A 27563-nucleotide genomic window follows, 5' to 3' on the forward strand; every position below is an offset into this window, starting at 1 on the left:
GTTTAAAAACATCAAGTATTCCTTACCTGTGACCAGGAAGGTGCAGCGCCCAGCGCCGGCCTCGTTGTTGACATCACAGGTGTACTCCCCCCAGCCCTCGCGGTTGAGGCTTTTGACGGTGTACTCTGTCTCGTCGCTCTGGTCGAAATGTCCAGCGTGGAGCAGGCGGTTCCCCAGCCGCCACTCGTAGCGCAGCACCCGGGAGGGGTGGGCACGCAGGACTCGGCAGTTCATTGCCACCGGCCGGCCCAGACCCTGACGCATCTCTAACAACACAGGCTCCACCGACGGAGGGTCTGGGGAGGAGAGAGGAAGCAGTTAGACTAGTATAGGGTTAGGGTGAACCAGGATGAATCACAGAGGCTCTCTGAAAGAAAAAGAAAGAGCGTCAATGATGAGAGAAGTAGTCTTATTCAATGTTTTATTTCACAGTGGGAGGGGAAGTAGAAAGACTGCACTGTAAAAAAGATCCTGTAAGTTGTAAGTTACTGTAAAAAAAAGAAACAGTATGTTACTTTACATTTAAAGAAACTTTGGTTTAACAGTACATGACTACAAAGTGTATAGTAATGTAAAGTTAAACCAACATTTCTTTGGAATGTACAGTAACATACTGTACCTTTTTCGACAGTAACTTACAGGTAACTGACTGCCAGTCAGTTAGCAAAAACAGCAGGATTTTTTGCAACAGTGCAGGGCTAGAAGGTGCAGTCCCATCTCTCATTCTACCTTTTCGAGACTCAGACTTAGAAGGGTTTGGGAGGTTTAAGGTTTAAGGTTTGGGAGGGACACAGAGAGATGGATTGGAAGAGGAGACACTTGGGAAGGAAGGGAGAAAAACTCTCAGAGTTAGACCAGGGACCTAGGAGAGCCAGACAGCGAGAGAGGGGGGAGGTATATCCGTGTCATTTACTCAGCTCACTGTGGGAGGTTATGGGAATGACACAAACCACTCAAGATCGCTTCGAGGGAAGCTAGTTTTCCACAAGGGAGCTCTGTACTCTCGTCCTCAAAGTACACTTCGAGACCCAAAGATGGAAGGTATGTGAGGGATAAAGTGTGAGAGAGAGAGATATATAGAGAGAAAAACTGACAGAGAAAGAGAGAGAGGCACAGCAACAGAGAGAACGAAAAAACATTGAGAGAGTGAGAAAGGGGAAGAGGAAACTGAGGTAACAGAGTGGACTGGATGTTACTTCAGCTAAAAACACAATTTATGTTAAAAATTAGATTTAGTTGACTCAATTGAAGGGTATCAAAAAACACTTAGGAAACCAGCTGACAATAATTAGCACATCGGAATGTCGATACTCTTCACTGATGGATGAGAAACCAAGAATAACAACTAATCATTCAATTAATACAAAGTATTCAATTAATCGGAAACAAATAAATAAACAAATGTTTAAAACAGAATATGTCACGCGTGATCTGAATCTGGTGACTGAGATGACAAACTGCATCTGAAGAATCTCCAAAATGGGGAGAAGTATATGAATGAATGAATAAGCTATTTGAGAATGAGACAGGCTGTGTCTCCTCTTCCACCAGACCAGACCTCTTCATGTTAATAATTCACCCAGACACATCCATTCAAGGTAAGAGCCTGACTCTGCCCATGGCCCTGGTTGGTAGGTATTACAATCAGGAGAGCTGTGTGTGTGTGTGTGTGTGTGTGTGTGTGTGTGTGTGTGTGTGTGTGTGTGTGTGTGTGTGTGTGTGTGTGTGTGTGTGTGTGTGTGTGTGTGTGTGTGTGTGTGTGTGTGTGTGTGTGAGAAAGAGAAACAGAGTGTGTGTGTGTGAGAGGTGTGTGTGTGTGTGAGAAAGAGAAACAGTGTGTGTGTGTGTGTGAGGTGAGAGAGGTGTGTGTGTTAAGTATGTTAATTTGTGTGGGAGGTGTTGTAAGCAAGCGTGTGTGTGGTTATGACTAAATATATTCTCTCCTAATGATGCTCTGACTTGACAATCTTCACGCTCTCTATACAGATGTTTGACAGAAGTCACAGTGGGGTTTTAAAACAACACAGAGAGAGAGGAGAGAAAAAGAGAATTACACACAAGAGGCTTAATTGCCCAGAATTAGCATATGCCACAGTGTAGAGTAGAGCAGCTGTGCTGGTGTTTCTGTGTTGTTACTGTGGTGTTGCTGTTGTGTGTAGCAAAGGTAGAGGAAGGGAGAGCTGGAACAGCAACATGAGGGCTGAAGATAGTAATCCAAAAGGACATTTGGTTCACGTGCCCCCAAGCCCTGGTCATTAGCCTCTCAGAACCAAGGTTTTAATGAATTACTTAAATGATAAATTAAACAAAGAACCCGGATAAGGACTAGCTGCCTGCAAGGTACGAATGTAAAAAGAATAACCTCACAAAGGATTATATGAACAAAAAGAGGGAACACATTTTATTGTGGTTGTTAAAAGAATAGAGCAGCATATATAGTCTGGTGTTACTGTGTGTGTGTGTGTGTGTGTGTGTGTGTGTGTGTGTGTGTGTGTGTGTGTGTGTGTGTGTGTGTGTGTGTGTGTGTGTGTGTGTGTGTGTGTGTGTGTGTGTTAACTATACTTGTGGGGACCAGAAGTCTCCACAAGAATAGTAAACAAACAAAAATATGACCAACTGGGGACATTTTGTTAGTCCCCACAAGGTCAAATGCTATTTCTAGGGGGCTTAGGGTTAAGGTTGGAATTAGTGTTAGGGTTAGAATTAGGTTTAGGGTTAGGAGTTAGGGTTAGGTTTTGTGGTTATTGTTAGGCTTAGGGTTAAGGTTAGGTTTAGGGGTGTGTGAGTGTGTGTGTGTGTGTGTGTGTGTACAGATGAGACAGAGAACTCCTTTTATCTTGGCTCAATGAAAACAGAAAACAGCAAACTACTCCTTCCTTAAATGAAGCAGGCCTGTGCTTTTACCAAGCGAAACAACTAGCACAGTCTTAAAGGATGGAGTCTGAACTGAAACTCCACTTATAACATTAAAATTGTAGGCTTGTGTAGAACGACTGCGAATCAGGCACTATGCTCCTCAGCCTCGCTGAGTGGCACTAGACCAAATTACAGTAAGTGCAGTTCAATTTCACACAGAAAGACAAATAAATACAGAAGCCATGGCAAATTGAAGAAAAAACGTAAGGGAACGTCTTTAAACTACACATAGGCTTTACGGCCTTATCCCTCCAGTATTTCTCCAGTGGAAACGCTGTTTGGTAAACTGTGTGCTTCGTGTAACAGTAAGGGCGGATGGTAAGGTAGTGAGGGCGCTGGGTTGCTGCAATGTCCCTGTTTCGGGGAGAGTGTGTGTGGGTGTGTGTTTTGAGTGTGTGTGTGTACGTTTACACTTTAGTCATTTAGCATGCGTGCGTGTGTGTCGCAGGTTTGAGGACTAACCATGGAGCTCAGTAGTAATCCATCATCAGTCAGTGGGTAGTGTGTGTGACTGTAATGAGTGTGTAGGAACACAGCAGTAAGGAGGACAGAGGGCCTCTCCCCAGCCTTAGACACACAAACATCAGAGAAAGGAAGGGGACACAGCCTGCAAAGAGAACAGGACCTTCATTTACATGCTATACCCTTGAGGTGAAAACTGATTTCACAAGACTGACAAAGGCCCAGTACAGCTGCTGTCTGAGACCACTTGGTTGAGCGTGTGTGTGTGTGTGTGTGTAAGTGTGTGTCGTGTGTGTATGTGTGTCCATGTGGCATGTTGCTAGGCAGACAGTAGCCTACATGTACACTACATGACCAAAAGTATGTTCGTCGAACATCTCATTCCAAAATCATGGGCATTAATATGGAGCCGGTCCCCCGTTTGCTGCTACTCTGGGAACAGCTTCCACTCTTCTGGGAAGACTTTCCCATTCAGCCACAAGAGCATTAGTGATGTCGGGTACTGATGTTGCCATTACAATTCATCCCTACGGTGTTCGATGGGATTGAGATCAGGGCTCTATGCAGGCCAGTCAAGTTCTTCCATACCGATCTCGACAAACCATTTTCTTATGGATCTCCCTTTGTGAACAGGGGCATTGTCATGATGAAACAGGAAAGGGCCTTCCCCAAACTGTTGCCACAAAGTTAGAAGCACAAAATAGTCTAGAATGTCATTCTATGCTGTAGCGTTAAGATTTCCCTTCACTGGAACTAAGGGACCTAGCCAGAACCATGAAAAACAGCCGCAGACCATTATTCCTCCTCCATCAAACATTACAGTTGGCACTATGCATTCGGGCAGGTAGCTTTCTCCTGGTATCCTCCAAACCCAGATTTGTCAGTTGGACTGCCAGATGGTGAAGCGTGATTCATCACTCCAGAGAACGCATTTCCACTGCTCCAGAGTCTAATGGCGGTGAGCTTTACACCACTCCAGCCGATACTTGGCATTGCGCATGGTGATCTTAGGCTTGTGTGCGGCTGCTCGGCCATGGAAACTCATTTCATGAAGCTCCCGATGAACAGTTTTTGTACTGACGTTGCTTCCAGAGGCAGATTGGAACTCAAACCTGAGGGTTGCAACCGGGGACAGACAATATGTACGTGTTATGCGCTTCAGCACTCTGCGGTCCCATTCTGTGAGCTTGTGTGGCCTACCACTTCACTTCTGAGCCGTTGTTGCTCCTAGATGTTTCCAATTCACAATAACAGCAATTAGAGTTGACCAGGGCAGCTCTAGCAGGGCAGAAATTTGATGAACTGACTTGTTGGAAAGTTGGCATCCTATGATGGTGCCACATTGAAAATCACTGAGCTCGTCAGTAAGGCCATTCTACTGGCAATGTTTGTCTATGGAGATTGCATGGCTGTGTGCTCAATTTTATACATCTGTCAGCAATGGGTGTGGTTGAAATAGCCGAATCCACTAACTTGAAGGGGTGTAAACATACTTTTGTATATTTAGTGAATGTCACAGGTTTCACAAGGGGAAAACATCAGCGTTTGGATGTCATTTCCCTATAGATTCCCATATAGACTCCGCAACATGCTCCATCAGAGTAAGGACCAGACCCCTTCCCTTTTTCCAAATTTTGATATGTTACAGCCTTATTCTAAAATGTATTAAATAAATACAAATCCTCATCAATCTACACACAATATCCCATAAATGACAAGGCGAAAACAGGTTTTTACAAACGTTTGCAACCCCCCCCCCCCCCCCCCCCCCCCCAAATATCTTAGTTACATAAGTATTCAGACCTTTTGCTATGAGACTAGAAATTGAGCTGAGCTGCATCCTGTTTCCATTGATCATCCTTGAGATGTTTCTACAACTTGATTGCAGTCCACCTGTGGTAAATTCATTTGATTGGACATGATTTGGAAAGGCACACAACTGTCTATAAGGTCCCACAGTTGACAGTGCATGTCAGACCAAAACCAAGCCAAGAGGTCAAAGGAATTGTCCGTAGAGCTCCGAGACAGGATTGTGTCGAGGCACAGATCTGGGGAAGGGCACCAAAAAATGTCTTCAGCATTGAACGTCCCCAGGAACACAATACCTCCATCCTTCTTAAATGGAAGCAGTTGGGAACCACCATGACTCTTCCAAGAGCTGGCCACCCAAACTGAGCAATCGGGGGAGAAGGGCTTTGTTCAAGGTGGTCACCAAGAAACCGATGGTCACTCTGACAGAGCTCCAGAGTTCTTCTGCGGAGATTAGAGAACCTTCCAGAAAGACAAAGGGTCTGAATACTTTCCGAATGCACTCTACATCATAAATATACACTCACCTACATATTTATTTGGACAGGGATGCACATTTTTCTATACTCCAGCATTTTGGATTTGAGATGAAATGTTTCATATGAGACGACAGGACAGAATGTACAGTACTTGAGGGTATTTTTTATCCATGTCTGTTTTTGTGTTTAGAAATGTGCAAATAAATACGTAGAGCAGTGTACATAAACCCAGTGGACACATGGATGTATGTGTTTGTATGTGTGTGTTTGCATACATGTTGTAAGAGACACTGTATGTCACTGGTTCAGGGAAAAGCTTGGCATTCAGATTTAATTTCCCTCGACTCAGACTTCTGATGCTTCCATCAGGGAGTGACACAAAGTAGACACTAACCAGCGGGCACACAGACGCACTCACTGCTGGATGTGTTTGTGTGTGTGTGTATGTGTGTTTAACCATGTGGTATGTTGTTAGGCAGACTCCATTCCCTTTGTGTGTTAGGGTTCAAGGTTCACCAGTTCTCCCCATGTGGCACAGCCAACAGCCTATTCTTGTCTCTCTCAATCTTGCTCTCCCTCCCTCCCTCTCTCGCCACCCCCCATCCTGTGGGTGTTGCCTCTCCCTCAGTATAACTGGTGTGCTATTGGATCTCCCCCACCACCACCACCACCACCACCACCACCACCACCACCACCACCACCTCCACCACCACCACCACATGGGTACAACCCAGATTTACGCCTATTCCTCACCATTCGAAGCCAACGAGCCAATACAGTACCATACAGACCTGTCACGTGTTTCCTCACTGCATTGCCTTTCCACAGCCTGCAGGGAAACACGCAGGCAACACCCGAAAATATAGACCTTTTACCTAAAGAGAACTCACGCGTTCTTCTGTGTGCAACCTTTGGAAATCCAACGTGTTTTGATATTGCATTCTGATACAGGACCTAACAGTTATTAGCTAGTCAAACTGATGGCATATTTAATGATGAATGCGATTGAACTATTCATAAAGAGTCTCCGTGCTGTTGAATAATGCAGACTACAATGCTGCGTCGCTTGAACGCACCCCTCTTAGCTGCTTCCACTAAGGCCAGAGATAAATGAAATAATGAACTTCCAACAGCAGGGTCTGCATTACCATATTGGTATTCAACTTTTAGCAGTGCTGGGAAAAGTACCCAATTGTCGTACTTGAGTAAAAGTAAAGATATCTTAATAGAAAGTTACTCAAGTAAAAGTTAAAGTCACCCTGTAAAATACTACTTGTGTAAAAGTCTAAAAGTATTTGGTTTTAAATATACTTAAGTATCAAAAGTAAACGTAATTGCTAAAATATACTTAAGCATCAAGAGTAAAAGTACAAACCATTTCAAATTCCTTATATTAAGCACCATTTTTATTTCTTTTTTATTTACAGATAGCCAGGGGCACACTCCAACACTCAGACATCATTTACAAGCGAAGCATGTGTGTTTAGTGAGTCCACCTAATCTAAGGCAGTAGGGATGACCAGGGATGTTCTCTTGAGAAGTGCGTAAATTGGACCATTTTCCTGTCCTGCTAAGCATTGAAAATGTAACGAGGGTGTTTGGGTGTCAGGGAAAATGTATGGCGTAAAAAGCACATGATTTTCTTTAGGAATGTAGTGAAGTAAAAGTATAAGTTATCAAAAATATAAATAGTAAAGTAAAGTACAGATACTCCAGAAAACGACTTAAGTAGTACTTTAAAGTATTTTTACTTAAGTACTTTAGACCACTGACTATAGAGAGGGATCATCTATTACCTAAAACGTATCAAATGTATGCTAATCAATGTGGTAGTTTCATAGAATCACTAATAGGTTTATCTCCGCCATCAACTCAGATGTGTAAATGTGAAGCATCCGGTTGGTGTTTCCACTTACTACCAAATATGGTGATAAGAGGAAGCCTGTGGCTGGCAGTGGGAGAGATGGATTTTGGATAACATTCTGCTAATTTTGTCATCGAGGAAACATATGATCTCCATTCAGTTTTCTGTTTCCAAAACTAGAACCTGTAACAAACAGAGTGGACTGTGTTTTGTAGACTTTACCTTTTGACAAAGTTTTTTAAAAATTGCATTGTTTAGAAGGAATGCAAGGGTGAAATGAGTTATTGCACACGCGCACTTCACAGAATAGTCCTTCCCTAATGGAAATATGCAAACAAATACTAGAAAGCGCCAATCGGATCTCACTGGCTCGTGCTTGGCTCCGCCCACCTCCACTACCATTCATTTGCTCCCATTGGAAACAACACTCTGTTCTATCTTGGCTTAGTTATAAACATCTTAAGAGATTACTCTATCCCAGCTTCATGTTCACAACCAACACATCCGCTGACCTTTGCTGCTGCCGCAACGCCATTCGTTCAACGCGGCTGATCAATTCAATATTGTTCTATAAAAATGGTCATATTCAAATTTCAGGCCCCAAATGTAGTGTTGTAGTTAGGCCTTGTTATGTAATGTAATGTGTGGAGATTCATTTGGCGTTAGTAAGTGTTAGTTTAGGGGGTGATAGTGATTCATATTAGAGTGTAGCTCCCGGGGGCTGTCGTACTCGCCTTTATTGATGCAGAAAAGAAAATTAATTAAAAACAATAATCGTATAATTCCGTGCATTTTTCTCCGACAACAGTCTCTTTATCCCACTCTTTTGATGAATGTCAGTTAGAGCTGCTGCTCCGCTCGGGGCGAGAATCACACAATAGCAGCGGCGTAACGTGGTAGGGAGGAGAGGATGTGAGAGACAGCAGAATGGGGACATGGATAATATAAGCATGGGCAGCTGCGTTTACACTGCTCAGGGGCTGAGAGGAGAGAGAGAGGGAGCGAGAGAGAGAGAGAGAGAACTCAATTGTTCTAATCCTGACAGACAGACAGCCTACACCGTCCAGCCAGGATACCTCTTTTATCCCTCTCTCTTTTTTTTCTCTCTATCCCTCTCTTCTCTCCTCATACACTCAGGGATTCACGGAGTTAGTTTTAATAAGAACATTAGAGTTTCACAGCTGGAGATATGATTTCTGCCCTTGCTTTGCGTTTCTATTAGAGCCAACACATATTTTCCGGATGCAGCATCGAGACGAGGCCTCCCAATCCTTCCCTACCTCCCATTCTGGCTCGGCCAGCTAGCCGAGCAGCGAACAGATGCAGGTTTTTACATATCAAAGCTGTCGACTGGGCCCCGCTTGGCGCCTTCCTTCACGCCTCTAATGCTCTTCGCTTCAGAGGACTGTACCTCGGCCCCTTGATCGAGTTACTAAACACGACGGCTTTGCAGATGGCACGCCACCAAGGCATGCTGCTGCTCGCTCTCTTCCTCGCTCACGCTGGGGTCTGGAAACGCAGGCGAGAAAAACATCTCAGAGGGATTGGGTCGCTCTCACGTGGCGGGAGACAGGCCAAGAGAGAGAGAGGGAAGAAAGGAGAGGGCGAGTGAGAGAGAGATGGGGAGGGAAAGTGTCTGTACCACAGTAACATCAAAGACAGTACAGTATAAAGATAGGCAGGAACTGCTTCTCCAATAGAAATCTCCGATCACACTTGTAGGTGATGTAATGGCGACATTGCCGAGCTAAGATCATGCGCAGAAACACGTCATCGGGTCCAACGGTCGTCTCGCACTGAACTGCGCATGTGCAGGCCGTCAAATCAAAGTTGCTTTTGGCTAAAATGAAAACGTGTCAGTTTGTCACTTTCACAAGGTTGGAATGATAACATGTTCAACTACTCTACTTAAGACGTTGACTCCAATCTAGATTGTGCCTTTAGATTTTGAGAATAAGGAAGAATTTAGATTTCTTTAGATTTCTTCCACTAAGGAAGAATTTCTCGCTTCTCTAATTGACGTCTCAAACCCCAGCCTGGTCTGCTTGGTCTGTTTCGCAAGCATTCCCAGAAGTCTTGCGAAGCTGCACCTCTGGGTTTAGAAACTCTGTGGGAACATGTTGGCACTGTACAGCAACATAGGTAAGGCGCCTGGATGGGAACTGAGTATATTACATACACTACATGACCACAAGTATGTGGACACCTGCTCGTCGAACATCTCACTTCAAAATCATAGGCATTAATATGGAGTTGGTCCCCTATGCTGATATAACAGCCTCCACTCTTCTGGGAAGGCTTTCCACTAGATGTTGGAATATTGCTGCGGGGACTTTCTTCCATTCAGCCACAAGAGCATTAGTGAGGTCAGGCACTGATGGTGGGCGATTAGGCCTGGCTCGCAGTCAGCGTTCCAATTCAACCCAAAGGTGTTCGATGGGGTTGAGGTCAGGGCTCTGTGCAGGCCAGTCAAGTTCTTCCATACCGACCTCGACAAACCATTTCTGTATGAATCTCGCTTTGTGCATGGGGCAATTGTCATGCTTAAACAGGAAAGGGCCTTCCCCAAACTGTGGCATTAAGTTGGAAGCACAGAATTGTCTAGATGCTTGGTCATGGAAACCCATTTCACGAAGCTCCCGATGAACAGTTATTGTGCTGTTGTTGCTTTCAGAGGCAGTTTGGAACTTGGTAGTGAGTGTTGTAACCGAGAACAGGTCATTTTTACGCGCTACGCATGTCAGCACTCGCCGGTCCCGTTCTATGAGCTTTTGTGGCCTACCACTTCGCGGCTGAGCGATTAGACGTTTCCACTTCACAATAAAAACATTTACTAGCAGGGCAGAAATTTGACTAACTGACTTGTTGGAAAGGTGGCATCGTATGATGATGCCACGTTGAAATTCCCAAAGCTCTTCAGTAAGGCAATTCTACTGCCAATGTTTTCCTTTGGAGATTGCATGGCGGTGTGCTTGATTTTATACATCTGTCAGCAACCGGTGGCTGACATAACCGAATCCACTAATTTGAAGGTGTGTCCACATACTTTTGTATATATCGTGTATATGAAACCACACTGAATACACAACAGAAATACTAGTACATAACAGTTACAATCGATCTGGATACAATGCATACTATGTACTGTACCTATAGAACAATGACCCTCTCCTCCCACTTCTGTAAAAATATGCCCCTCATCTCACACCTGTCTAAATGTTCTAAAAAAATATGAAACATTTTGACACTAACCCTCCTTTTCAATTTCTACACATAGCAAGCAAAGTGTTTGTGATGTCCAACCTACATGGGTAGTTGGTGAGACATAGTTTTCATGCATCTAATTTCTATTCTGCCGCCTATTTCTCAGCGGAGCCGGTGGCAGCCCGCCTTACCACATCAGCAAAGCTACCACCTTGTCCTCGACTGACGAAACACCGTCACAGGTGGAAGCAAGGAGGCTATTTCACTAGCAGCCTTCCAGTCCCGACAGAGCCCTCTCTACCCGGCCCGACAATGACAGTGGCCTTGCTCCTCCTCTTCTTCCCTCGAGAATAGTGACAGTTTCTATAGTTAGAGTGCGAGCCCTCCTTCTCCTCCTCCTCCTCCACTCCCAGAAAACCAAGCTGACGACTGCCAGAGACCAAGCAGCGCTCACGAGAGCGACGCCCATTCTCTAAACACTGGTAAGCCTACGAGTGACGAGACGAATTGCGTGGAGTCCGAGTTCCAATGTGTAGGCCTAATATAAATAGCCTCCAGATAAATACTGTATACAGTATATAGCTAGCCTAGTAGTCTAGACTGCATTGTCGGCATAATGAAACAATCCCTAGTAAGCTATTCTTTTGACGGTGGACTGATTGTATTATTTGCCATTAATAGACTGGCTTTACACAGCACAAACTTTATATCTAAACTGTGAGAGAGGTAGGCCTACAGGACAGCTGTATATTAAAAAATATATATATTGGTTACTGATTAGTATACTGTTGCATAGAAATTTCATTTTACAATCTGCAATGTTTGAATTTCCCAATTTAATTATTGAACATGTAAATACATTATTGTCGCCAGCCAGCATTCTAAATAGCAGCATTGCGACACCATAAGCCTATAGTTTCATGAAACATAAACAGTAGGAGAAAATGACGACCAAATAAAAATAAACACGTATCCATTAAAGCAAAGCTATAGGCTACTACAAGCACTAGCGCCACATCATCTGATAGTCTATCGTTAGGCAGCCGATAGAAGTCACAATTTCAGAACCATGGACAGCGATCGGTAGTCTATACTTTGAGTAGCTGACGCATTTGTTTTTTGGGTCCAGAGAAGCCGCGCTGTGCCAGTGTATTTAGTACTCTGTGACTGGTAAAAAGGGCCATGAAAATACACACTGATATGATGATTGATTAATCAATGCTTAACCTCTAATAACTGGCTTCACTATAAACACTGCTTTGGGAAGTTGGTGCCGAAGAATATAGTTGCCTGCCAAGATATCACTCATTGAACCCAAACGTGTGTGTGTGTGTGTGTAAGCGGTGACTTCAGACATGTACTGTAGTCCTAATCTTTACCTGACTGATTCCTGGCCTCCTCTCTCCATCCACTTCAGCTCTATCCATTTCAGACCTCCATCAGTGTATCACTAAAACCTCTTAAAGCCACCCTTATCCACCTTTACTGGTCACCATGGAAACGTGGACACACACCTACGTCAACATAGCTTTTAGACCAGTAGGTCTGTGCAGCCTCAGGATGTATCCCAAATGGCATCCTAAGCCCTACACCCGTAGGAAAAAGGGTTCCAAAAGGGTCCTTTGCAAGGCAAAGGGTTCTAGCTAGCACCAAAAAGGGTTCCCTAAATGGAGACAAATGGTTCTACTTAGCACCTTTTTTTCTTCCTGAATATTCCTTCCCTCACCCCTGAAAGTGGCCTGAGTTTTCTTCAACTACCATGGCGGTGGTTGTTCAAAGGTTACTGCTACTCAAGAGAACAAACATGTTGTTGTTTCTAGTTTTACTTTTGACTCTGAGTGAAGATGGATCTTCAGGGCAGAGGAATACTTTTCATTGAGGGACTATTTCTTTAGTCTCTTAGGATGTAACAGGGGAAACGGTATAGAGACACCTTTTTCTTATGTAAAATATTACACTGTAGGTTTTTAGTATTCAGATTATATTCAGTTACTGGCACAGGTAATTTGAATGTATTAGCCGTCGGTATGACTCACGTAATAGTATGGAGGGATGATGATTAATTCAGAGGAGGATAGTTCAATTTACCATCTTATTAGCTAGATGAGTTTGTGTTCCATGGTGCACATTATTCTTATCGAAATGGCTTTGGAGGTAGATCAGAGGGTTTTGTTTGAATATATGGAACCTTCTATCTTTTGTTTGAATATCTGACACCTTTTATGTAGCTGTATGCAGACGGAGGACATATTCTCTTTATTCATATCCTATTAGAGGAACAAAATTCAAATTTGTCCATGGTATGGGTAAATCTTATTAGGGTAGTTTAATCTTTGTTCTACCTGCATGTTTTCCTGATGAAGAGAAGCGGCATGGCACGCTTTCTCTTCTGCAGGCACAGGCAAGCCTGCCTAACAGATATTTTCATTAATGCAGCTGATTGCAGAGGGATGCTAAAAAGCTTTTGAGGCCTTTGACAGGCCTTTGAGTTAGTGGCCGCTTGTTATCTTGTTTGCTTCTATTCCAGATCGAATTGTGCTACCCTAAAACAAAACGGGAGTCTCGCTGCCGCTGCCTTACGATACGAAGGCAGGCTGGATTATCATGACCTATCGCTCCTGGTGGGAGTAAATTGATCTCTGCTGAGAGAAGAAGAATGGAGGGAAGAGGAGCTGCATCTGTTCAGATCCTCCGCTGAGAGAATAAAATAAGCAGAAGAAAGAGAGTGCAGGAGTGGGCCAGACCAGGCAAGCATTCACAGTGGTGGAAAAAGTACCCAATTGTCATACTTGAGTAGAAAGTTACTCAAGTAAAAATGAAAGTCACCCAGTAAAATACTACTTGAGTAAAAGTCTAAAAGTATTTGGTTCTAAATATACTTAAGTATCAAAAGTAAATGGAATTGGTAAAATATACTTAAGTACCAAAAGTAAAAGTATAAATCATTTCAAATTCCTTATATTAAGCAAAGCAGATGGAACCATTTTCTTGTTTTTAAAATGTACAGATTGCCAGGGGTACACTCCAACACTCAGACATCACTTACAAACGATGCATTTGTGTTTAGTGATTCTGCCAGATCAGAGGCAGTAGAGATGACCACAGAAGTTCTCTTGATAAGTGTGTGAATTGGACCATTTTCCTGTCCTGCTAAGCATTCAAAATGTAACGAGTACTTTTGGGTGTCAGGGAAAATGAACGGAGTAAAAAGTACATTATTTTCATTAGGAATGTAGTGAAGTAAAAGTAAAAGTTGTCAAAAATATAAATAGTAAAGTAAAGTACAGATACCCCCAAAAACTGCTTAAGTAGTACTTTAAAGTTTTTTTTCTTAAGTACTTTACACCACTAGGCATTCAGAATGTGTGATGGACTCTTATGACGAGGGATCTTTTTTCCTTTTGTCCCCTTTATTTAACTAGAAAAGTAATTTAAGAACAAATTCTTATTTTCAATGACGGCCTAGGAACAGTGGGTGAACTGCCTTGTTCAGGGGCAGAACGACAGCTTTTTACCTTGTCAGCTCGGGGATTCGATCTTGCAACCTTTCGCTTACAAGTTCAACACTCTAACCACGAGGTTACCTGTCGCCCCTCTGATTGAACCACCTGAGTGAACCACAGGGAATTGGCTCTAGCTCAGCACCAACACACCTAATTAAAAACGTGGCTACATTACTTTTCAGAATATGCTGTATTCAACTTAAGATCTGCTTCTTCCCACATCATTGCATTGGAGATGCTGTGAGGCACAATATTCACCTTAACTCTATTTTCCTCCCCACACATTGCATTGCAGCTGACCGTGGTGAGGCATGAGGATCTACAGTGTTGTTGTAGAGCGGGATTCCCAAAAGGCAGCCCGTGGGCGGTGATTTTATTTCTCCCCCAAAGTTTTCTGAGCAAAAAATGTATGAATTATTCCGACCCCTTCCCCTTTTCCATTTTTTTTTTTTACGTTACAGCCTTATTCTAAATTGGATTAAATACATTTTTCCCTCATCAATCTAAACACAATATCCCATAATGACAAAGTGAAAACTGTTTTTAGATTCTTTAATTTAAAACACAGAAATACATTATTTACATAAGTATTCAGACCTTTTGCTATGAGACTCTAAATTGAGCTCAGGTGCATCCTGTTTCCATTGCTCACCCTTGAGATGTTTCTACAACTTGATTGGAGTTCACCTGTGGTAAATTCAATTGATTGGACATGATTTGGAAAGGCACACATGTCTATAAGGTCCCACAGTTGACAGTGCATGTCAGAGCAAAAACCAAGCCACGTGGTCAAAGGAATTGTCTGTAGAGCTCCAAGACAACATTGTTTCGAGGCACAGATCTGGGGAAGGGTACCAAAATAATTCTGCATCATTGAAGGCCCCCAAGAACTCAGTGGCCTCAATCACTCTTAAATGGAAGAAGTTTCTTCCTAGAGCTGGCCGCCCGGCTAAACTGAGCAATCGGGGGAGAAGGGCCTTGTTCAGGGAGGTGACCAAGAAGCCGATGGTCACTCTGACAGAGCTCCAGCGTTCCTCTGTGGATATGGAAGAACCTTCCAGAATGACAACAATCTCTGCAAAACTCCACCAATCAGGCCTTTATGGTAGAGTGGCCAGACGGAAACCAATCCTCAGTAAAAGGCACATGACAGCCCGCTTGGAGTTTGCCAACTTTCACCTAAAGGACTGTCAGACCATGAGAAACAAGGTTCTCTGGTCTGATGAAACTAAGATTGAACTCTTTGGCCTGAATGCCAAGCATCACGTATGGAGGAAACCTGGCAGCATCCCTGTGAAGCATGGTGGTGGCATAATGATGCTGGGGGGATGTTTTTCAGCGGCAGGGATTGGGAGACTAGTCAGGATTGTTTTGGCACACAGCCAAAACAACGCAGTAGTGGCTTTGTGACAAGTCTCTGAATGTCCTTGAGTGTCCCAGCCAGAGTCTGGACTTGAACCCGATCGAACATCTCTGGAGAGACCTAAAAATAGCTGTGCTGCGACGCTTCCCATCCAACCACTCTGCAGAGAAGAATGGGAGAAACTCCACAAATACAGGTGTGCCAAGCTTGTAGCGTCATACTCAAGAAGACTCGAGGCTGTAATCGCTGCCAAAGGTGTTCAACAAAGTACTGAGTAAAGGGTCTGAATACTTATGTAAATGTGATTTTTCTGTTTTTTTACATTTATACATTTGCTAAAATTGATAAAACTGTTTTTGCTTTATCATTATGGGGTATTGTATGTAGATTGATGAGGAAAAACAAAACAATTTGCTCAATTTTAGAACAAGGCTTTAACATTACAAAATGTGGAAAAAGTCAAGGGGGTCTGAATACTTTCCAAATGCACTGTAGACTGAACAAATATATGTAAACGTATCATGTAAAGTTTTTGTCAAAAGTAGATCGATTTTGGTTGGTAACCCTGAAAAAATTGTCTTTCAACTCGCCAGATTGAACCCGTTTTTTTATTGTCACTGAGAATAATTGTTCCAGATGCAAAATCCGTGTCACTCCACTCGGCCAACCATTTTTCATTTGGAAAAATATTCTGTTATATTTTATTCTGTAATATTACATAATGTTTTTTTACTATAAAATCTGTGTGTTTTTACTGTGATAAGGGCTAAATTAATAAAAGCCATAGGCTTCTACAATCAAGCGCCACTGCTGAGGTTAATGCCTTTTTGATGATTGTGTTCAACAATATAATATAACCAGTTGATATTGCGGATTCAATAAATACATTTTAAAATGGCACTTGTTTATTATTGACTGAATTTGCAATTAGGATATATTTGTAATGGTTAGGATAAATTAGGCATTGTTGCGCACAGTTGGCATATAGATAAATGCCCACATTTCTTTCTGGCCTTGTGTTCTAAAAATAGTTGTATTCAGTTCATAAATATGGATTCCCCCTGTGAAGATTTTTTCTTTCAGACAGGCAGGCACCCATCCACACACACACACGCACACGCACTCGCACATACACCACAGGCTTCAGAACAGCCCCTTAGCTCCAGTACAGTACTGTACTCCCTTCCATTGAAACCCCACTTCTCCTAAAGATGTGACATTCTAAGATGGCTTAACGGCTAATTAGCAGAAGGCTAATTTATTCCCGCTAGTATTCATTTTGTATTCATTAATGTAGATTTGAATGGAATATTTAAAATCAAAGACTGGGATTCAAAGCAGTATCACTCATTCACAGAGATGGAAGTTTTTCAGAAAGTAGAAAAAAGAACGAGTGAATGAGGGAAATTAAAGCAATCCATGCATGGTGCCGGGTGAATGCATACGGTTGGTTTCTCTGGCAAGTGATTATAGGAAATAGGAAAACTTAGGGAAAGGGTTGATTCTGTGACTGTGTGCCATAAATTCTATTGTTATTGGTGCTTTAAAGTTTCCATGGCTCGAATCCCCATTGTTTTCTCACATGGCCCAGTTAGTTAGTTAGTTTGACTCTCACATGTTCAATCAAAACTCCTGTACTTATTCCCTCTAAAGCCAAGAAAATACTCACTGACCAGATAATCACAAACAGGAGATTTTGTCTATTGAAAGTGCTCCTTAGTCCAAAACCAGGCTTGATCTGTATCCAGGAAACCCGCCCTAGGTGTGTATATGGAACACACCGTAATAACCCTTTATAGAACAAGTAATCAATCACAACATGACTATAATGGAAGTATGATGGAGTAGGAACTCAAGTGACCACAGTTATTGGGGAAGAGGGGACATTTAATTTTTGTTCCTTTTTTTTAAGGTATTATTTTGACATGGCCATCACATCTGAGTTGTCATCAATGAGTTGGCTCTGTGAGGAACATTAATGAAGTTCTTATGTGCTTTGAAGACTAAACAGCCAATTGTCATAGAATTGATTGTGATTATAACGCTGATGACAGACAACACATATCAAAGGTTAGTGGTTGGGCTTGGCTCCGCACTGATGCAGTGCCTGAAACGGTAAACAAAGGATTTAGCCGCTATGAAGATCATTCACCTCACCTCACTCTCTACAACAGGAGTCCCCAATTACATTCAGCCAGGGGACAATTTTTCCTTGAGCGGATGGTCGGGGTGGTGGAACATAGTTATAAAAAATGTGTACACTGCAAATGAACTGCAAGAATCCCAAACGGATAAAGTATTTGCCAAATACATAATAATTTCAAACCTTGATTAGCCTACATTGGGATACAATCACATATGCCGCTCTATTTATGCGTGGGAATTCTTGGGAACAGATTTCCTAAATTAAAGTCACTTTGAGCTGATTTCCTGATGAATTTACAGTCTTTTATGTCCAACAACGAAAATTATACTGAACAAAAAATATGAACACAACAATATCAAAGATTTTACTGACTTACAGTTCATATTAGGAATATCAGTCAATTGGAATATATTCATTAGGCCCTAATCTATGGATTTCCCATGACTGGGAATAAAGATATGCATTCGTTGGTTACAGATACCTTAAAAAAAGTAGGGGCGTGGATCAGAAAACGAGTCAGTATCTGGTGTGACCACCAGATGTGTTGCCTCATGCAGCGCAACACATCTCCTTCGCATAGAGTTGATCAGGCTGTTGATTGTGTCCTGTGGAATGTTGTCCCACTCCTCTTCAGTGTCTGTGTGAAGTTGCTGGATATTGGCGGGAACTGGAACACGCTGTCGTACACGTTGATCCAAAGCATCCCAAACATGCTCAATGGGTGACATGTCTGGTGAGTATGTAGGCCATGGAAGAACTGGGACATTTTCAGCTTCCAGGAATTGTGTACAGATCCTTGCAACATCGGGCCATGCATTAAAATGCTGAAACATGAGGTGATGGCGGCGGATGAATGGCATGACAATGGATCTCGTCACGGTATCTGTGCATTCAAATTGCCGTCGATAAAATGCCATTGTGTTCGGTCCGGAGTCCCCGGCGACGATCTACGGTCCGGAGTCCCCGGTGATGATCCACGGTCCGGAGTCCCCGGCGACGATCCACGGTCCGGTGCCCCCGGCGACGATCCACGGTCCGGTTCCCCCGGCGAAGATCCACGGTCCGGTGCCTCCGACGAAGATCCACGGTCCGGTGCCTCCGGCGAAGATCCACGGTCTGGAGTCCCCGGCGACGATCTACGGTCCGGTTCCTCCGGCGACGATCCACGGTCCGGTTCCTCCGGCGACGAGCCACGGTCCGGATCCTCCGGCGAGGATCCATGGTCCGGAGCTTCCGGCAACGATCCCCGCACCAGAGCCGCCATGGAAGATGACGTATCTGAGAGCGGAGTGGGTACTTCGCCCCGCACCGGAGCCGCCCCCGACGGTAGATGCCCACCCGGACCCTTCCCTATTGAGTCAGGTTTTGAGGTCGGAGTCCGCACCTTTGAGGGGGGGGTACTGTCACACCCTGACCATAGAGAGCTTTTTATTCTCTATGTTGGTTAGGTCGGGGTGTGACTAGGGTGGGTTATCTAGGTGATTTATACATCTATGTTGGCCTGGTATGGTTCCCAATCAGAGGCAGCTGTTTATCGTTGTCTCTGATTGGGGATCATATTTAGGCAGCCATTTCCCCTTTGTACTTTGTGGAATCTTGACTATGTATAGTTGCCTGTTAGCCCTATTGTTAGCTTCACGGTTCATTTTGAGATTTATTGTTTTTGTTTTGCTGTGAGTTTCACCTATAAATAAAAGATGTGGAACCCAGATCACGCTGCGCTTTGGTCCACTCATTATAACGATCGTGACAGATTCTGATCAAAATATGCTTGTTGTCTTTATCAAACTAATGTTTATGCATGTTTTCAGTGTGGAACCTGTCTATGTGTAGGGTGGTTATAGCCTAGCCTTAGGCTAACCTGTTCTAAATGGCACTAGCAGTTTGCAAGTAGTCAAAGTGGAAAATAGACAGGACGTAATTATTCCAAAACTGCAGTTCGTTGTTGGAACACATATTTCCCTACTTCAATCAACCAGTCCATTTTGAATTTGTGATAAAACTGTTGTTATTTCGCAAGGAATGTAGCTTGTGTATCCCATCAGTTAGATACATTTTATAGGCATTTATTTATGTAGGCCTAATGGGAGCATGTGTGCGCCCTCAGGATGCATGTATAGAGGGAGCGGTCGGAAGGCAATTGAGTGAGTGAGACACCCAATTGAGTGAGTGAGACAGAGGGGAAAGGGAATTTAGAGAGAAGAACTGTGTGCTGCTTAGCTCGGTTTGTTGTGCCCCACAAAAGTACATGTTGGCCTATGGAACAATAGAGTCAAAGCAAGACAAAACGTCTTCAAGACAAAACGTATATTATTCAAAGCAAATTCTACCAAATAGTTTTATAGTATCTCTGGTTAAAGATTGAGTTTCGACGTCCGTCTTACTTATTTTTTTGCGCTGTCACAGTGTCACCATGAAAATGTTTAAAACTTGTCTCAGCAGCATAAATATTTGATGCAATGAGGGTGGAAACAGCAGAGCTGTTTTATCCTGTTACAAATATCCTGTACTTTTTCATTTTGCGCATAGCAGTGGCGATTTTAGCATGTAAATCTTGGTGGGGCAAAAATTTTTTTAAGTTGAATGCATGTCAGCAAAGCCACTACACAACACTAAACAATACATTAATTGCACTATAACGGTGACAAACAGTGCCCAAAAACTGTTAGGGCCTACATAAAGCTGTCCCAACAGCAGTCCCAACACCTTACCACAGCTACACCTGGCTATCAGCAGAGCCTTGTCTGGCAGCGAAACAGTTCATTCAGCCTCATTTACTGCCTTTAAAAAAAACATAGCTGATATGGCTGACTTGCTAAAACAAATGTGGTTTCTAATGACATTTGAGATGTACAAACTACGGCATAAGCGGACAACAAGCGGATCATAACTTTGATTAAGACATTCATGAGCGAGCTAGGACGGACGTAACGTTAGTCAATATAACTATTTGTTTAGCACTTTTGAAATATACAGCGACAGAATTCAGAACATGAGCTGTTCTTACAGTGTCCACCCTGTACACCAAGTCAGAACCGTAGGATAAATAAATTAATCCCTTAATCCCATATTTGGGACCACACAGCCACTGTCACTGATTCCTTCCAAACAACTCGTTGAATTTGCGATTTCGAACTTGTTGTGTAATGTTTATGTCCAATGGCCAATGAGCACCGATACGTTTTACTGATAATTTCTCTTCATTATTTCTCTTCATATGACAAGGATTAAAAAGGATTTGCCAGTAGATTGTCAACTTGATTCATGATGATGACTGCTAGCTAAGATTGTGAAAGTATGATGTTGACATGATCAGTCCAATCAAAGCTACTGTACATATAATATGATTTGATGTAATTTTATCTGTGGCCAATGACCCTGAGCCTTCATGGATGGGCACTTCTATGGCAGCAGCCGAAGGGCTAAAATTTTCACTTGACAGTGACATGAGTACCCATGAATGACAAACATTGAGCCAATCACGGAGCAACACTCTGTATTTTCTGCTGGCTTGCCCCACCACCACAGAAAGCACTGGGCTTGGCTGAAACACCTGCATTTAGGAGCTGCCTTACTCAAGAAAACAAAAAAGAGAGCATGTTTGTATGTGGCTTTATTAACTCAATGATATATATATAATGATATATATAATATATATATAATATATATAATTTTTACATTGTTTGTAAACTGATATGTGACACGTATTAATACCAAAATAACATGCAAAACAGGCAAGCCCCGCCCCCCCCAAAAAAGTACAAATATTTGTGTTATTTATATATTTTAGGCTAAAAATGTGGGGCTCAAAACAGGTGGGGCTCTGCGCATACAGACACAGCTTGGCTGCATTGTAAACGCAAAGCGGCCATGGTGCGCTCTCATATGGGGTTCAGCCAGGACTGTTACTTTTTAATAGAATGAAAAAGTTTTAAAAATGTGATTTAACCAATTGATGTTGTGAAAAAAAGATGGCAAAAATGCAGAATGGTGTTAAATACCTGTAAACAGCATGGGAAGACATTTTTTCTCTCACATATTTAATCATGTAGTATTAAGCCAAGTGGAGAGACGGGACAAAAGTAACACAGGGCGAAAGTAACACGCCCATTTTCTCAGATAAGACAGAACCTAGAATGACATAGTAAAGTCAGCATGTTCCTCATGTAGAGGATGAGCTCCCTGCAAAAAAACAGCGAAGTCCGAGCATGTTTCGCCGAGTTATCACAAAAAGTTTTTTGAGCGATGTAAGTAAAAAGAACTGACCCGGAAGTGTTTTTCGGTTGTAGAGTTGTGTTTAGTTCTTTAAGGTTCCAAACATACAGTATGTCATTTTATTAACCCATCTAGTGACTAAATGACAGCATAGGTTTCAAGTATCATGCTAGCTAGTCTTGGGTGTTAGCCTGGGAGAATTTACAGGAGAGACGGGTGGGACGAAAGTAACACGATGTTAACTGATGACCTGGAATAAAATAAAATAACGTTTAAGCATAGGCCATTGTCTCCTCTAGTTCATTTTACTTTTATAATGTTAGCAAAATATCAACAAGTGACAATGTTTGAAAATTATATTTGACATAATCAGAATTATGCCTCAATCAATTGACTTGATGGAGCAGCTTCTCACATAAGCTTTTCTTTTGTCGACAGGTTGGTTAGTGGTTAAAATATATATATCTTTATGATTGAGGGTTAATTACCTTGTATTAAGCCATCAAAATGTGATAAGCCTGATGAGTTTGCTGTTTGTGAAGAGAATATAAAAGTTTAATCTATCAAGACACGTGGAGCGGGCATGGCAAAGACAGCTGGAGCGCACTTGATTGATAGGGCAAGGCATGAATAGTCAGGGAAAATGGTGAGAAACATATCCTACTACCTTCCCATTAAAATTAGATGAGAAAATGATGGTTAATATAGCTATTATGTGACCCATTTTAATCTGATTGATATTGTAAGGCAAAAGAGTGTGGTTGCGCAACATTGCGATGTTGACGCATTGGTCCATTTTCATGAATTTCAAACCTATAGCATAAATTATTCAAATCAACACATACATTTAAGGTAAGTTGATAGTACATTTGTGACTCGTTTCAGGAAACTGGGCGTATGTCGCACGTCACTACTTCACAGGATAGCCATTTGAATGTAAATATAATTATTTTGTATGCGTTTTTGGGCAGAAATTCCTTCTGGAACATGTGCACTTTCATGTGCCTTAATAACAAACTTTTATGCCATCTATAAATATGAATACAATTGTTAAACTACAAGCCTACCTGGTGTAGCAACGGAAACGGCGTGGATCAGAAAACCAATCAGTATCTGGTGTGACAACCATTTGCCTCATGCAGTGCGACACATATTCTTTGCATAGAGTTGATCAGGCTCTTGATTGTGGCCTGTGGAATGTTATCCCACTCCCCTTTAATGGCTGTGCGAAGTTGTTGGATATTGGTGGAAACTGGAACACGCTGTCATACACGTCTATCCAGAGCATCCCAAACATGCTCGATGGGTGACATATCTTACAGAGCATGTGAGCGGAGTTGAGCGGTCAGAAATCTCGTTCATCGCTCATGGAGTGGTGCTTGCGCTCCACTCCAGCTCAGCATTTCCTTTCGCTCACAGGGAAAAAAACTGCCACTCCAAATTCACTTCATTCATTAAAATCACAATTTAACCAACACCATCTATTTTTGTGAATACCTGGACCTACCATTTGGTTTTGAAGTATTGAAACCAAACCATATGGATTTGAATGAAAAGTATTTGAATACACTTGAAAAGGTGAACGTAAACTTACGTTATTTCAAATAGGCTACATGTCATATTAAACAGCATAAAAACACTCTAAATAGGTCAGGAGCCAGACAGAAGGAAGAAGGAACAAAAAAGAATCATTTAGGCTATATTATTTCAATTATTTCAAGGCTATAGCCTACAAAGAAATACATTGTGAAGCATTTGCGAGTGTGCGACATGGTAGGGACATAAAGAGGTCAGCATTTGTGACCGACCAGCTCGATTCGGATTTATGTAGCAAAATTTGAAATTGTGTTTTTTACATTGGATAAAAGTAGAGATTCAGAGCTAGAAAATTAGATATCATACACTACAGTTGAGGAATAATAGGAAAGTAATTCTGCTTTGAAAGTTGATAAACTTGTAATCTCACTTTGAAAAATGGCCCTTGAATGTTTTGGTAAACCTACTGGAGAGCTCTTCTTTGTCTACACCCATTCAGCATCGTTCACACCCTCTTAAGCCTTAGTCCGCCCATCTCTAAGGATTCAGATGTGAGGCCATGTACGAAACCACCAAAGATTTCAAGACTAAGGCTGGTTTATACTACGGGTGTAATTGTTAATTCAATCTGGAGAGCCAGACTGTGCCCTGGGTGTTCGTAAACTCAGAACGTTGTCAGAATGTCAGTTCGTAAATTCAGAGCGTTTCGCTCTCGGAGTGTTCAGAGTGCACACTGGACACTCTGGCCGAGGAGTAGGGTTGATCCGAGTGTTCTGACCTAACAGCAGCAGTCAAACTCCCGAGATAACTGGCTAACGTTGTCTAGCTTGCTAGCTACTTCCAGACACATGAGAGAACAGCTAACTGACCCTTTTACTCGCCTTAGCAGAGCTGGTTAGAATGTTATGTTATCCAGTGGTGACTGTAACTGTGCTGCTGTCAACAATTTAATTACACTTTTTTGCTGACATTTACTGACACCGGTCATATTCAATGGGTGTTGAGTGTTTCTTAATTTCGTCAGTTATTCTGCGCTATGGCACACTCAGAGGAGAGTGCTCTGAAATCGGAGTAGATAGCCAGTGCGAATTTACCAACTACGTCTATCGACAGTTGCCGCAGTGACATGATGAACATTCTATTGAAATGGTTACTTGCATAGTGGAGTCTTTTGTTTAGACATGTAGCTAGATAGCTAAACAATGAACCATAATCCCAACTCATAACATTACTACCCTGCATGAATCTGCAAGTAACTAACCAACCAGGTTCAATGTTAGCTAGCTAACATTAGGCTATAACTAGCAATGCAAATGGATCTGAGATACGAATAATATTACTACACAGATCATACATGTAATGTTAGCTAGCAAGCCAGCCAGCTAACGTTAGCTAGCTACCTAACAGTACACTTTAACTTGAAACGAAAACGGCTTTCTGACAAAATTAGGAACCTGTAATATCTGAAAATCTAGCTAGCTAGACTATCTTACCCATATACATGGATGGTCACTTCTCCCTCTCTGTCACGAATGCCATGGTTGCTCTTAGTTTGAAGATGTAACCCGGAGACAGGTGTTTTATACAGCCTTCTGTGTGTTCTCTTTTCGACTCATATTTGCAAACAAAGGCCAGAATTTCTCCATCTCCGTACCTATCATATTCTAATTCCACCGGGCCTTCGACTGATTTCAAAACTCGGTCCTCCAGAAAGTGGAGAGCAACACTTTGATATCTTAAAAAAAAACTGTGTTAGAATGGATTACCTACAAATACTGACCAGCTCATGTTATAGACAGAAGCGTGGCAGACCAATCCGAACTCATCTCTCGGCATGTCGAGCTCATCCATTATCTCAGCCAATCATGGCTAGCGGGAAGGTTCCTGCTTTTTCCATGGCTAACTAGGCTCGTACTTTAACAATTTCATTTGTATTTACAGATGGCATACACGTTTGTTATTAATGCACATGAAAGTTCATGTTGTTCCAGAAGGCATTTCTGCCCAAAAACACATACAAAAATAAATATATTTACGTTCAAATGGCTATCCTGTGAAGTAGTGACGAAACAAGTCACATTTTGTTGAAGTAAATCATTATAGTTTATAAATTGTGCATTATAGACTGTGACTTACTTTGAATAAATACAAATTAAACAAAAAATGACTAAGTACCTTTGAATTCATTTTTAGAATTCATTTTTAGAAACACGAGTTTGGCTTCAGGCTCATGCGGTGGTGCCTGGAGAGCAGGCCGGCAGCAGAGAATAACCTCTCCACACTTGCAAAGCCACTGGGGATCCATTTGGCCATTCTTGCCAGGCTGGGCAGAGATGCAGAGTTCGTTTTTTAATTTTTTATATTGGCAGGCCTAAAGGTTTTTCGGCAAAATATGCAAGGACTATTGGGCCAAAATCAATTATGGCCTATTGTATAGACAATAGAACAAAAATTAAAGAAACGTTTAAGAGATATTATTTTTAGTTCATAAATACTTTGCTACAATGACACACTTAGTTATCTACCCACCTCATTCCTTATTTTAGCATGTGCATGTAGTAAGTACACCATCATCATCGCTCCTTCAAAACTTGAGACATCTGTGGCATTGTGTTGTGTGACAAAACTGCTAGTTTTAGAGTGGCCTTTTATTGTCCCCAGCACAAGGTGCACCTGTGTAATGACCATTCCGTTTAATCAGCTTCTTGATATGCCACACCTGTCAGGTGGATGGATTATCTTGGCAAAGGATACATGCTCACTAACAGGGATTTAAGCAAATTTGTGAACAAAATTTGAGAGAAATAAGCTTTTTTGCGCATTTTATTTTAGCTCATTAATCATGGAACCAACATGTTGCTTTTTCATTTTTGTTCAATATAATTGAGCTACTCATGAGCTACTCATTGACAGCCCACAAACTACCAGATATGCAGTTTTCTGCAAAGTTGCAAACTTTGGTAGGCTGATGGAAGGCAACTGTAAGTCAGCGGGAGAACCTCAATTGAATACTCCTCGTGCCCTCTCTCCTTCTAAAAATCCATTGGATGAGAAAGCCAGAGGTCCTTCCCTACTGACCTTCTCCTCCAATGGGTTTTTAGAAGGAGGCGAGGAGAGAGGACACAAGCAATTTCAATTCTACCAGATGCTGTGATACAGTGAAGCCTAATCAGACATACCCGTGCTCATCATACCTCTGACAGGTAAAGTGAAATTACAAAATTGGTTTGTGGTGCACACCTCTCAAATGATATATAACAACACCCTGAGAGCATCAGACATGAAACAACGATACAACAGCACAACCAAAATGTATTTTGCAGGTGCATATTAATTTTAAACACCAGTGGTGCAACTAGAGCTTTCTAACTGCACTGAACCAAAACAGTGGCGTCGGGAGGGAAGCAAAACTTTCCAGCCGGCAAAACCATTAATCTTGAGGCGACAGGGGGAGGGGGTGCAACATGTCATCTGTTAATTATTATTTAACATATAATATGGATCTAATATGGATCTCATTTAATACAGACTAGCTCAAAACATGACTAATTATTGAAAATGACAAATTGCCCAATGGATCATTATACTATTTTGGTAATAAAGTGGGGTTATAAAAACATATGTTTGCTCCCCTATTTTGAATGTGGGGATGCATCTGCTCCATCTGCCCCATTGCTCAGGCGCCTATGTGAGTGTGCATATATGTGTGTCCTGACAGTGCAGCTATAGAGGATGGGACTTATTTTAAACCCTTCCCTTCAAAGAAACATTGGATGGCTATGGGAGGGCGAGAGGTATGGAGTGGATAGAGAAAGAGAAAGAAAGAGAGAGGGATGAGATCCATTGAGGCTGCTGTAATGTTCTGTTACACACATAATGTAAGTGCACAGAAGCACATACACGATTACACATTCAGTGCGGTCTGGTGTGAATGAGGCTATTAAGAACAAGGCAAATAGACAGAACTACCACAAAACCGATCACAGACAATCCAGACACAACATACAAACACCGAAACACAAAACATAAGAAACAACCACCAGAAGACCCCCAATCAAACACAAAC

The 27563-nt window shown here is 42.2% G+C and overlaps 1 protein-coding gene across 1 annotated transcript in view; it reads right to left on the bottom strand.

Annotated features, from left to right (window-relative positions):
• The window catches only part of LOC120023938 (MAM domain-containing glycosylphosphatidylinositol anchor protein 2-like), a 207350-nt gene that overhangs the window by 70175 nt on the left and 109612 nt on the right, over positions 1 to 27563 (bottom strand). Inside the window, exon 10 of the mRNA XM_038968041.1 lies at positions 27 to 296. Coding sequence (XP_038823969.1) covers positions 27 to 296 — 270 coding nt within the window. The remainder of the gene's footprint in view (positions 1 to 26; positions 297 to 27563) is intronic.

The sequence above is a fragment of the Salvelinus namaycush genome, chromosome 29, assembly GCF_016432855.1.
Source record: "Salvelinus namaycush isolate Seneca chromosome 29, SaNama_1.0, whole genome shotgun sequence".
Classification (NCBI taxonomy): domain Eukaryota; kingdom Metazoa; phylum Chordata; class Actinopteri; order Salmoniformes; family Salmonidae; genus Salvelinus; species Salvelinus namaycush.